General features: G+C 43.9%; 1 protein-coding gene across 3 annotated transcripts in view; it reads right to left on the bottom strand.

Moving 5' to 3' along the window:
• AGAP1 (ArfGAP with GTPase domain, ankyrin repeat and PH domain 1) overlaps nucleotides 1–13,727 on the bottom strand; it is a 322,590-nt gene that overhangs the window by 150,976 nt on the left and 157,887 nt on the right. For all 3 annotated transcript variants that reach the window (XM_059476344.1, XM_059476343.1, XM_059476341.1), the window contains exon 9: nucleotides 13,352–13,444. In XM_059476344.1, coding sequence (XP_059332327.1) covers nucleotides 13,352–13,444 — 93 coding nt within the window. The remainder of the gene's footprint in view (nucleotides 1–13,351; nucleotides 13,445–13,727) is intronic.

The following is a 13,727-nucleotide window of genomic DNA, read 5'->3' on the forward strand; positions in this document are numbered from 1 at the left end:
GACTTGAATATTTGTTTAACTTGAAACACACCAACCACACATATCTCTGCATTTACTCAGTTTGCATCCTGAAGAAGAGTTTTCACCCAGTTTGCTCAAAGCTCAGCTTTTAGTCAATGATTTCCAGTGCATCTCTCCCTCCAGATAAAATTGTTTTGGTTTTAATTTGGCCATGAAACAGCCTGTACAATTTTGATTCCTACAGTGATGGTACCTGCCACCTTAAACAATCCCTGCTCTTCAGTTCTCCTCCATTCCAATGTATTGCTCACTTCAGACAGCACAATTTCTAAACAATTTAACCACTTTGGTAATTTTAGTTGATTTTTCTTTTTCAATACCTCCCGCACTTGAGGATTTCTTAATTTCCCTCCCCCCCAAATACTCACAGAGAAGAGAGCATGAGATGTTAATCTACTCCTTGATTTGTAGCAGCTCTGCACTTCTCTACCCAACCATTTAAATGCTGTCATTCATAATAGGGTGATATACTGTACTATAAACCCTTTTGCAAATGGTAGGTCTTGGTATTTTTCTTTTGTGACAAAGACTCATATTAGTTATAAAGGGGAAGAAATGGACTCAGAGCTCAGATCTACCTACATCATCTCACTGCTCAACAGCCTCTCCCTTTCTTTAAAAGAAAATCCACACCCTCTTCCTTAAAGAAAACCGAAATCACTAAGATTTTATTTTTCCTGGTAGAGAGAACATTCCGTGGTGTGACAGCCCCTGGAGTTCAGCAGCTTCCTCCTGGAGCATTAATCCTGAAACCACACAATCCCAGGCTGGACTGGGTTAAAAGGGACCCTAAAGTCCCACCCCTGCATGGGCAGGGACACCTTCCACTGTCCCAGGTTGCTCCAAGCCCTGTCCAATGTGGCCTTGGGTAATTCCAGGGATCCAGGGGCAGCCACAGCGTGTTTGAGGCTCATGTCAGGTCCTGGCCTTGATTCCAGGGACAGGAACCTGGAGAAGTGTCTTGGTGAGGTACCCCAAGCACACCAAAGCAAAAGCTGCATACAGGTCCTTCCCCATCCAACCCACAGGTCTGCCGCCATCTCAACCTACAGCTCCTTCTCCACCCAACCTACACATCCAACACTGCCCCAAACTGCAGCTCCCTCTCCATCCAACTTTCCAAATTCGGGTTAAAGCAGCAGAAGTTGGAGTAGGTTTTAGTCCAGGTTCCATTTCAGTTTGTTCTCCCACACTGCCCTTGTTTTCCTGGTTCTTTTAAACAAAATACACTTTTCAAGCAGACACATGGCCCTGTCCCCAGAGCTGGGCCAAGTTTAGTCCCCTTGTAGCCAGCCCAGACCACACTCTGGCTTTAGGGCTTGTTTACACCCCCACAGACCAGATCCAGCCCACATGGCAGCTTTCAGCCAAACACATTTGGTTAAACTCTCAATTAAGATGTAGTGAGGCTATAAAACAAAATATTTTACATCTGCTATGTTTGCTTCATGCACTTAGTTGGAAATTCTATCAAAAATCCAATTGAGTTTTCCTGGCAGGTTTTAGTCTGTGTAAAATCACTCTGTCTGTTCCTCACTGGAATAGCTTCTGTCAGGAAAACTAAACCCCAAAGTGTGTGTTTGCATTACTTTTGCCTTCTCCCTAACAGCAGTAACAAAGTTCATTTCAAGCTTTACAGCTTTAGGAAGTCTGTGAGTGAAATATACCCAGGTCATCTGATCATGACACTCATTCCCAATTTATCACCATGCAAAGGATCCTTTACAATAAACAAAACACTAAATTATAAGATTTTTTTTCTCCCTGTTTTAACTCATGCAAAATAATATGAGATTTTATTTGTAAGAATTGCACTTTCATTATAGAATCCTTGAGAGGTTTGTGTTGGAAGGGACCTAAAGGACCATACAAATTCCATCCCCTGCCATGGGCAGGGACACCTTCCACTATCCCAGGTTGCTCCAAGCCCCCTCCAGCCTGGCCTGGAACATTCCCAGGGATCCAGGGGCAGCCACAGCTTCTCTGGGCAATCTGTGCCAATCATTCTCTTTAAATTCAAAATATTGAAGTACCAACATCTGGCCTGGCTGCCGAGACTGTTCTAAAGATGTGCTGATAATTACAGTAGTAACAAGATTTTTTTTTTAAGCAGGTTTAGAGAAAACAGTATTTAAATCAAAGTGCAAGGACTTCCACACATATTTCAAATATCCAAACCAGTTATAGTCAGAGTACCCATGTTTCAAACACTCCCTGTTCCCCCCAAGCAATATTCCTTTTTCATGCCATTTATTGGTTTCAATTTGCCATTCTTCACTATGCTCTGGGAAAATATTTCCTCACACATTACACACACTGAAGTGCCAACGTTTTAAAATAAAAAAACAAACATAAACCCACAACATAAAACAGGAAACTAGGGATGCTGGGCCAACACCCCCAATCCAGATTCACACACAATTACCACACAATCAAATGGGAGCAAAAGAATCATGAAAATACTCAGAATGCCCAAAGTTTGCTTTGTTAAAAAAATTAGGCTAAAGGGCTTTAACTGCGTGCTGTTCAGTTTACTCTTTTGATTGCTTTACCACTATGTAAATCAATTTGTTAATGTTCCTTACAAAATGCATGAGCCAGTTATACTGACAAACACACAAAGCTCATTCGTAATTAGCAGTTAATTAGTACGAAGGAACAGATGCTGTTAGAGTTTCAGCAGGCGAACAGGTTCTGTAAACAATGCTTATAAATCTAAATGAATTTATTAACCACAATGCAACTGTCAACGTTCTGCTGGCAACCACACAGATATGGTGGAATCCCCAAAACATCTTTACAACATATTAATAATCATTGTGTCAAGCCCAGTCTATTGGGCAGCCTCACTTGCTGTCATAAGCTTCCTACTTAATCTTCTGGTGTCACTCCTCAGGACTAATTCCTCATGCCCTGGGAGGAAGAAGAGCTGCAGCCACCAAAGCCAGCCCAGATGTGCATGGATTCTCCTCAGAACAAAGGTGTTTTCCCACTGCCTGCCATCGTGCTGGATGGCACCTGGCGCAGGCCACGGGCACCCTGCTCCTTCGGGGTTTGGCTCCAGGTGATCCCTAAAGGTCCCTTCCAACCCAACCCATTCTGATTCCTGATCTCATCCACTGAAAATAAGAAAAGGCTTCCCTTCTTCCTGCTCTCCTGGCTCATTTGGGGATGTCCCCCCATGCCAGGGCTGGGCTGCTGCTGACACAAGGGATTGCAGGGATAAGTGGGAGATCAGGGAAAGGTTCTTCCCCCAGAGGGTGCTGGGCACTGCCAGGCTCCCCAGAGCTCCAGGAGCATTTGGAAGCACTGCCAGGGAAGCCCAAGACGGGATTGTTGGGGTGTCTGTGCACAGCCAGGGCTTGGATCCATGACCCCTTCCAGCTCTGGATATTCTGATTCTGTGGTTATAAACTCATGCACTCAGCCACGGACTGATGCCATTGTTTTGTGGGGTTTCTTTGATTGCCTGGGGAGATGAAGGGTGGCTCAAATAAAGAGATTGCATCTTGTAAAGCAGTTTCTACATGCAGCTGCTGAAGCACCACCTCCAGTCACAGGCTTTTGGCCAGGGGCCAGCTCAGACCCTCAGGGCAACAGTGAAGATCCCTCAGTGCCCTCACTGCTGTCACTCTGCATGTCACACTGACATGCCACCCTGATATATTACACCATTTCAGCACTGGAAAATTCCAATAAATTTTTTAAAGTCATATTACAGCTTTTTTTATTGATGTTCTCTTTTACACCTCCATTGCTTTTGCTCATTCCCTCCTCCTCCCCATCAAAGCACTCTGACACCTCTTCCCCATGTTCTGGCCCATGGACACTCCTGGATTTGCATGAGAACATCCCAAATGTATCAAATCCTCCATAGTCTCACCAGAGAGACTGCTTGGCTTGCCTCCTGTAGGCTCCAGCCCTACTGCATTGGCAGTGGATCCAAAATCCTGGAATCTGGGGGAGTCTGTTCTCTGCTGGAAAGCAGCACCAGCCACAAGAGGAAGATCTTCATAGTACAGCCTCAGAAAAATACAAATACTTTCTCCCTTCTCTTATGAACACTGGAAAACAGATTCTGACTGATTTATGCTAAAGAGCAGCACCTGTTCCTTCTGTACAATAGGGATCTTCCCCCCCTTTTTTAAAAAAAAAAAATTATATTTTAGGTAAGAGAAGCTCTTTCCCTACTATTTCTGCATAGGCTGATGATCCCCTGGCACTCTCCTCCTGCCTGCTTCCATTCTCCTTCCAAGCCTCTCCAAGGATGCTCAACCTGATCAACACTTATTCCAAACAAAAGCTGGAATGTCTCCTCTTGAATCTTAAGGATGAACAAGAGCTACAATCACCCCTGATGTGCCAGCTAGGAAATCATCAGCTGCTACTCAAACCCACAGGTTTGTCCCTGGCTCTTTCACAAAACATCAAGAGCATTGCATTTGGACAGGATTTGAAGTAAATCATTAATTAAATAAGGAGGATGGAGTTGAACACTCCTTATTGGCAGCCATAAGCAATTATGACCCCTTATGGCATTAACATATAAAAATTTAGGAAATACATTCATAAAACATGAAATTTCCCTCTGTTTTTGAAGTTGGTGGTCTGGCTACTTTCCATCATTGCCCACTGCTCCTCTTTCCTTACTTTGAGGCTGGGTCACACAAATAAATGGAATATTGTGTTTGAAATCGTGTGCCCCCTGCCCAAATCAACACTAATAAAAATTTAAATACACACGTGGCTCCAGGTCACTGCCATGGGAAGTAAAAAAACATGACAAAGTTAATATTCTCTGAGAAGTTCATTGATAATATTTCATTTATGGACCCTTAAATGCACCTGTGGAACAGCTGTAGAGGGCTCACCTTGCTCTAACAATGGCTTGGGACTATCATTGTATGACAGTCCTGGGTATTTTAAGCATTTAGAGATAAAATAACAACATTTTATCAGATGTGAAACAGAAAACTCATGTTTTAGGTACCCTGAAAAATTAGGAGACTAATTAAAAGAAACATATTAGAAATTCAATCTTGATAAGCCAAAGGACCAAACAAGTCCAGCTCCTTCCTGGAACCGTCAGACATGGCAGGAGGGGAAACCAGAGAACCCCAGAGAGCAGGAGGGAGCAGATGGGAGGATCCAGCAGGACAAACGGATGCATGAGGAAAAAGAGGAATTCTCTCAATCAGAGAGGCTGAGCTCATGCCCAGCTGTGCCAAGGGGCAGAAGGGGCCATGCCCTTGGACTGAAACCACATCCTTGGGCAAGGGAAGGGTTTAACACCAGGAGCTCCCAGCACCACATGTCCGAGACAGATTTTCACTGCTATTTTATTGCAAATTCCAAGGACTACAGCTCTTCTTGGGATGGTATCTGCAACTCATCAAGTGGAAAAACCCACAAACCTGGCTTTCACAGTCAAATTAAACATTATTCCAGGCAGGAGCTGAAGTCATTCTTCTGATGTAAGGGCACATTTGATCTAATTGGAAAAAATATTTCAAGTGCACTGGGAATAGTCACTGTTAACTGAATGCAACAACGAAAAAGGAAAAAAGAGCATGCAGACCCCAGGGAATTACCAAATCAATTAACAACTAATTCAGGAACTAATTTCTGTATTGCCTCTTAGCACAAAACTGTATCTTTAATTTCTCCTGCAATAAGCATCACCATGATAGTCCTAACACACTCTGACGCTTTAAATGAGTTTACAAGTATCTCTTTTTGATTGGCTATATAACATTATTTCTTCACAGTTCAATGCAGCCATAGCCAAGTGCTCTGAAATATTTAATTATACTGGTAGCAACCAGTTAACAATTTACAGAACCACGGTGAGTACAAAACATTTTATAACTGGTAATCAGCTAATTAAAAAAAAAAAAAAAAGCCAGCAAAATGTGTATGTTCTGATTATAAACAATTGCAGAGGAATTACACAGAAGATTTCAGCACTAAGAGTATTTGGCTCAAAACCATACCCTGGTGTTTGTACAAGCTGATCTGGAGACTGATTACTGTGATTAGACAGACGTGTGACAGAGGAAATTACACCTCACGCTGCAGATAAATAAATCAAACCATGTCATCTGCCAGTTCCTTGTAAATCACATCAGCTCTGACTTTGGCAGAGCTGCTCCCTGGAGACTCCCAACCCTGGCTTGCTAACAGCAGCCCACAAACCTACCTGAGCACCAGGAAGGAAACACACAAACAGGAGGAGTTTTGGAGAAGGCTCCTTCCTGAGCTGAGGGGATGAAGTTGGAGAGAGACTTTTCACAAGGAGTGCCAGGACAAGGGCAGTGGGTTCACATTGGCAGAGGGCAGGGATGGATGGGACATTGGGAATTGGGAATTGTTCCCTGTGAGGGTGGGCAGGCCCTGGCATTGCCCAGAGCAGCTGTGGCTGCCCCTGGATCCCTGGCAGTGCCCAAGGCCGGACTGGGCAGGGCTGGGAGCAGCCTGGGACAGTGGGAGGTGTCCCTGCCATGGGGTGGGACTGGATGGACTGTAAGCCCTCCCAGACAAACCATTCTGGGATTCTGTGTTTGGAGCAGAAGCAGCAGCACAGGGGGCTGGGTGTGTCTGTGTGCAGTGGAACAGGGGGTTCAGTGCACAAACACACAGCTGTACGGAATGGAAGCAAATCTGGGCTCTGTGTCCCTCCACAAGTTTGCTGCCATCCTCCTCCTGAAATGCTTTTGGCCCTTACCTGCATGAGCCACTTTTATTTCAAAGCACAACCTGATGGTGAACTCAGAGAGAAGAGAGAAGCCATCAGATAAGCCCAGGCACCGGTGGCTGTAGCATCATCTGTCTGTCCTGCTCCTCTAGATGGCTTTTTTCACCCTGTCAAGTCAGATGAATTAAGCAGGAAGAGCTGCTAAGATCACTGCTTGTTTGTTCTCTCTTCTGGTGGGCTCCAAGTAAACATTTGCAGCCAGGAAAGAGCAAAGAGCATTTGCTGCTTGTGAGGACAGCCAGTCTTGGATGTGACACTTGCCTGGAGCACTGGGGTGCTCTTGTGGGAGTGAGGATGACTAAGGACATCACTCTGACTGAGCAGATGTGGCAGATGATCCCTTTTCAGAAGCCATTTCCCAGACACTGCCATGCCTGCTGAAATGCTCCCACAGCTGGACAGACAGCTGTGGCTATTTTAAGGGAAAACAGGCTCCAGGTAGCATGATCTCTCTGCTACAAGTGAAGGAGCAACATAACAAGTGTTGTGTGCTATTCCATGCAAGGTATGTGTAACTGGTGCTTACACATCCCAGCCAGGGCTAAAAATGAACAGAAATGAGGCTGGGAAGTTACCTACTCAACAATGAGGTTAGGAAATCAGCAGTGAGGCAGAAGAAGTAGCAGATGTGGCAGATGATCCCTTTTCAGAAGCCATTTCCCAGACACTGCCATTCCTGCTGAAATGCTCCCACAGCTGGACAGACAGCTGTGGGTGTTTTAAGGCTCCAGGTAGGATGAACTCACTGCTTCAGTGAAGGAGCAACATAACAAGAGTGTTGTGTGCTATTCCATGCAAGGTTTGTGTAACTGGTGCTTACACATCCCAGCTAGGGCTAAAAATGAATAGAAATGAGGTAAGGAAATCAGTAGTGAGGCAGAAGAAGTAGCAGATGTGGCAGATGATCCCTTTTCAGAAGCCATTTCCCAGACACTGCCATGCCTGCTGAAATGCTCCCACAGCTGGACAGACAGCTGTGGGTATTTTAAGGGAAAACAGGTTTCAGGTAGGATGATCTCTGTGCTACAAGTGAAGGAACAACATAACAAGAGTGTTGTGTGCTATTCCATGCTAGATTTGTATAACTGATGTTTAAACATCCCAGCTAGGGCTAAAAATGAACAGAAATGAGGTTAGGGAGCAACCTACTCAACAATGAGGTTAGGAAATCAGTGGTGAGGAGAGGAAGTAGAAAATCACTACTAAAAAAGAGGCAACACTGACCTACACCTGCAAGGAGCTGAGCAGAAGTGACAGGTTTTTTATGCCAGGTTTGACATTTGATGACAGCATCTTCAAAGTTACCTTTGCTGAGTTTAATGATTTTTAAAATGAAATTAAAATGGACATTGGGAAGTGGGAGTTTTCTTTATGCCCATCTTAAGGAAAAACTGTAACTTGTACATCAAGGAACCAAACTCTTCTTCATGAACAGCAAATCAGCGGTGCCACCCCTGTGCCTTGACATAAAAAATATTTGCCATTTTTAGGTCAGAGTAAAGGAAAAAAAAAAGACCAAATACCTAATTTCATTAAGATTACTTTAATGTACTTAAATATGCCAAGCTGGCAGGCAAAGAAGGTCATTTGAAATATCACCTAAAAGTAAAGCCTGAATAAGATATTCCACTTTCTCCATTAATCCAGCCATTTGCAAACTGAGGGAAGGGAATGGATTCTGAAGTTCACCTTTGCAAGTCATGGATGGCAAATTTTTCACTGTGTCATCAATACAGCACTAACCATTAGAACATTTATTTCTAGTCCAGGCTTCCAGTTTGTCATCCCTAAATGATGCAGCAATTTGGGGGCACGAGAGGGGCAGCACCTCCCAGGGTAAGCCAAGGGGGAGGCAATGTGGCAAACACTGATTTTGGACAGTTTTTGGTAAAAACAACAGCCAAGGTTACATGGCTGGAGTATGTAGTGATGTGAGCATCTGTGATTAAGTGCAAAGGGCAAAGAGAAGAAGGGCTGGGAGCAGAAAGTCAAGGCCAGCTCTTATGTATTTATTTACACTCCAGTCTGGGGGGGGATGGGGGCAGGACAGAGGAAAAAAAAAATTAAAAAAAAGAAAAAAAAAAAAAAGAAAAAAAAAAAAGAAAGAGCACACAGCTGCCATCCCAAAAACAGACCTCCCATCTGCCACCCACGATTTGCATGTCACCTTCTCCAGGCTCATTTGTACTTCATTAACTGCCATTGACTTAACAAGATTTATGCAAATGACACCATAGGAGCTTGCTAACTCCCACTGCAATCAAGTGATTATGTATGTACAATTCTCCACAGCAATGAAAAATTAATACATGACAAGCCCCCTTACCGCTGAGCTGAGCTTCTTGCTTTTATTTTTCTTGTTGTGTGCATTTTTTTTTAAATTTGAATATGCCCTACTGATAAAGATTTCCCAAACCCACAAAAACCAAAGTAATTTTCCCAAAACACCATAAAACCTCCCATTCCAGAAAGTCAATTCCCCAAAAGTGGGCAGCCCAATGTGTGCTTCAAAATATTCTTCAAAATATTCACTCAGGCTATCAGGAACAAAATTTCTTTTCTAGAATAAATGAGTTTGGAGGGAGGATTCTCCAACCTTAGCAAGCCACTCACTTTAAGAGCATTATTAGCAATGCTACAGAAAACAGCTTAAATATTCTTAGTTTAAGCATCTCTTTCTCAGAAGTACAGAACTTCCTGGGGATTTTAACTTGAAGCCAATATTGCTCTGATTTCTCTGATTGCTCCTTTTCTGACTCTGATTTGCACAATATTTTTAAATAGCACACAAGTGAAATTTTGTATAATTTTTTAGAATTTCTGATATTCCCAGTTCTCAGAATCTGCTAAAAGTCCAGGATTTAAGACATGCTGATGTGGCTGTGCATGCACAAGGTACTGGTACCTCCCCAGGAAACCTGCCTTCCCAAAATTTCACTCACTTTAAGAGTATTTTGGCAAGAACAAGCAGCCACCCTTTAAAAACAAACCTGCTTTTCATTGCCTACATTTTGGGTTTCTGCTGGGAGCAAGGAAGGGCCATCAGGACAGTTTTATATGGCTTAGCCCAATAAAACCAAATTTAGCACTGCAGTGAAAAACCAGCTTTACCACGTAGAAAGGACACAGAGAATAAGAACATTAACTCTTTTTGACCAGGCTGCTCTGAGTTAAGGACAAAATCCTGAAGGAATGAGGTGTTTCCTTGGAAGGAAGCAGGCTAATCACAACTTTACCTCCTTCATGGAACCCTGGAATGGTCTGGGTTGGAATGGCCCTTCCAGCCCATCTCATTCCAACACCCTGCCATGGGCAGGGACACCTTGTCCTAGACCAGGCTGCTCCATCCAAACTCTCCCAAACTCTCAGGGATTTCCCTTAAACCCACAGGGATTCAGGCACCAAGAACAGGAATGCAGGAGCAGGTTGCAACCCCTGCCTTCTTTTGACCCAAACCCACTGGCAGCTGTGCAGGTCCATTCCTGGGGCTCAGAATGATCAGCATCCCTTTCACTGGGACAGATTCCACTTGTTCCTCAAAACCAGAACACTTCCAGCCTCCAAGGAACTTGTTTTGGGTGGAGGTTTTATCATTTGTTTGTGGGGTGTGGTTTGGTTTGGTTTTGTTGTTTGCTTGTTTTTTTTGGTAAAGCTTTTGTTGCTGTTGTTGTTATTGTTGAGTTTTGTTCTCCCACAGCAATCCTGGGAATGCTGCAGCCTGAAAGCAGATTTCTGCTTCTATCCCAAGTATCCCAAGCAACAAGAGACAGGACAAGAAGAAACAGCCTCAAGTTGCACTAGGGAAGGTTCAGGTTGGCTGTTGGGAAAAATTTCTTCAGAGAAAGGGTGGTCAGGCATTGGCACAGCTGCCCAGGGCAGTGGATTTAAAATCCATGAGGATGTGGTGCTTGGGGACATGGGTTAGTGGTGGCCTTGGCAGTGCTTGTTTCAACACTGGACTTGGTGATCTTATAGGGCTTTACCAAACTTTATAGCTCTGTGACTCTATTTGCCACAGAAAACATCAGGATGTTTCTCATCTTAAGGAGAACAGCAGCATGAAGATTTTTAGGTTGAGAAGTTCCCTTCCACATCTGCCTTATTCCCAGTTAAGGCATGAAATAAAAGGCACCAACTTTCCCAGCAGGAATTTCTGCTGTCACTGTCATATTTTCTGAAAAATCCCTTTTTCAGAGAGGATTTTCTCTCCTGGGAAGCTGAGAAGCCTCAGAGAGGAATGAAAACAAGAATTATCTGATTGCTGCTCCTGTGTTTGCTGCTTGGGAATGTGGCTTGGACATTGTTTATCCAACAGGTGAATGTTTGATTGGTTCCATGTGAATTGTTTTAATTTAATGACCAATCACAGCCAGCTGTGTCAGACTCTGAGGAGTCAGTCACCAGGTTTTATTATTTCATTCTTTTTAAGCCTCCTGATGTATCCTTTCTCTTTCTTTAGTATAGTTTTAGTATAGCATTCTTTAATATAATATCATAAAATAATAAATCAGCCTTCTGAGAACATGGAGTCAGATTCTCATCTCTCACCTCCTCCTGGGGACCTCACAAACTCCACAAGCTCCCAGGACCTGGCACCTGTCGAGACCCCAGGAATGTGGGGCTGCATCAGCAACTGAACCTGGAGCCACCCCTATTGACCAGGCCTCCAAAATCTCTGCTCCTGACACCTGAGAGTGATGTGACATCCCACTGGGAGCAGCCATCCTGCAGCACTGCAAAAACCTCCCAACTCCCACCCCAAAGCCCAAAGAACGGGATGGACCTGCTGAGGTGCACATCAAGGGTTTGTGGGTAATGGCCAGTACATGACAAAATGAAATTACCGTAATTGAGATTACTAACAAGGAGGACACATTCCCAAAATATTGGTCATATTTGGTACACAGGCAGGGCTACAAGGAGAGCTTTGCCATACAGAAATTCCAGATATTGTAAGGGATATTTCTTTACAACACGCTGTGGCACAATCACACTCACAATATTTCCCTTACAATGCTCTTCCTATGAGTGTATTTTTAATTAAATTCATTCCATACAACAGCATTTTAGGAAAGAATAGTAGGTATGCCTGGAATAAATACTGGCACATCTATTCCTCAGTTTTACATTCTCAGCTGCCCTTTTGTTTAATTAGCATTACCCAAAAGGACTGCAGCCGGTCTAACCCATCCTGTACCATACAAAAGCTGTAGGAAAATAAAATTGCAGCTTGTTTTAAATGCCTGGAATCTCCTCCCCTGAATGCAGAGCCAAATACTGAACTCCTCTGCTTTCAAACTGCTCTTCTGGATTGCAGAGTGCTTGATTAAAATTTGCCTACTAGAGATTCACACACCACAGCATTTTTGCTGCCTGATGGTCCCAAAAGGTCTTTCAGAGTGACTTCAGGAAGAAGAATCACAGCTAATAGTTGAGGGTACAAAATCAACTCCTTCTCACATCCAGAAACAGAGGAAAACCACAAAACACCCCAAAATATGCAAACCCAGCTCCACACAGGACATCCAGGGCTGCCTGGCAGATAAGCACAGGCTTAGGGAAGATCAGGAGAGGCAAGGGAACCTCTGGAGAGCAGGAAAGGCACCAAAACAACTGGAAAGAAAATAAGTGGAAAAGAAAGGGAGCTCATCTCTAGCAAGGCAACTCTAACACGTGAGTAAACACCTGGAAACACTGACAGAGAAACTGTGTGAGAAGCATTCCATGGGAATGTGGAGATCTCAACCACACGGACCCAGTGCCATTTCATTTGAGCAAGTGAATCATCTCATTCCCCAAACACTTCCCATCCAAGGCTGGCACTGCTTTTGCCTTTCAAAGGAGTGTTCCCAGCTACAATTTAGCATCGAGATTCCAGGCTAATGAAAGTGCATCTAGGCTAGTAAAAACAGACCAAAACAAATCCTCGGCTTCAAGTCCTGTTGTGTAATGAGAAAGTTTAATTAAGGCCACACATTACAGCTGTAAACGTTCTCTTATATAATAAGGTTTAAATGAAACTGAACCTAATCAAAGTTACAATTCCTTCATTAGCAAATTACAAACAAGAGTGCGCAGCTGACACACCGGCCATGATTATCACAACTAATTGCCTCGTTGTTAGGGAGCAGCCTGAAACTGTGTTCAGATGTCCGTCTGTGGTAGCAAATTAGGGCCACATCAGGCTATTCCTGCCATCACAAGGGGCTCTTGTCGAGCGATCTGATTTACCCTGCGCCTGGCAGCACTCGGCCCAATCAAAGCCCCCTCTACAAAGGCAGCTTTGAAGCCAGCACAGCCTAGAAACCCGCTCCATATGCAGGCCGGCAGACTGCACTTCATTAGGCCTGTTGTCACATTTTCCCTCTTCTTATTCTAATGATCCTATTTTAATACACATAGGAACCTCTCCTAATTGATGTCAAGTGAGTGACTTCCACATTCATCAGCGGCGCACATCAAACGCCGCTCCGCGGCCGCTCGGCCTGCCCGGACCCGAGGTGTGTGTCTTGTCTCCCAACTATGGAAAGCAGGCAAGAGAAAAAAAAAAATAAAATACAACTATTTCGGCATTACCTGTTTAATTGGGATTGCACGGCCGCTTCCAATGCTGTCTGTTCTGCTCTCCAGGACCTTCTTCTCTTTGTCTGGGTCACTCCCTTTCCGAGACTGTGGAGCGAAAAGAAAAGTTTGTGCTCCATTAAATGCACACAGAGGATGCTTTTATTTGCCTTTTTTTTTTCTTTCGGGGCAATTAAAAAATACTTTGGCAGGTAAATATAGGCTCAAAATTGAATCTACACAAGTACACAACCATCCTGACAATGAATAAATTTCCCATCCACCACCCATAAATTTCAACCATCCACTAGTTTGAAATGCATTTGGGTTTAAAGACTTTCAGCTTCGCTGCCTGAAGACCCACAACATCAGAGGACACGTTTCTGAAGTT

This window comes from Ammospiza nelsoni, chromosome 7 (genome assembly GCF_027579445.1).
Source record: "Ammospiza nelsoni isolate bAmmNel1 chromosome 7, bAmmNel1.pri, whole genome shotgun sequence".
Classification (NCBI taxonomy): domain Eukaryota; kingdom Metazoa; phylum Chordata; class Aves; order Passeriformes; family Passerellidae; genus Ammospiza; species Ammospiza nelsoni.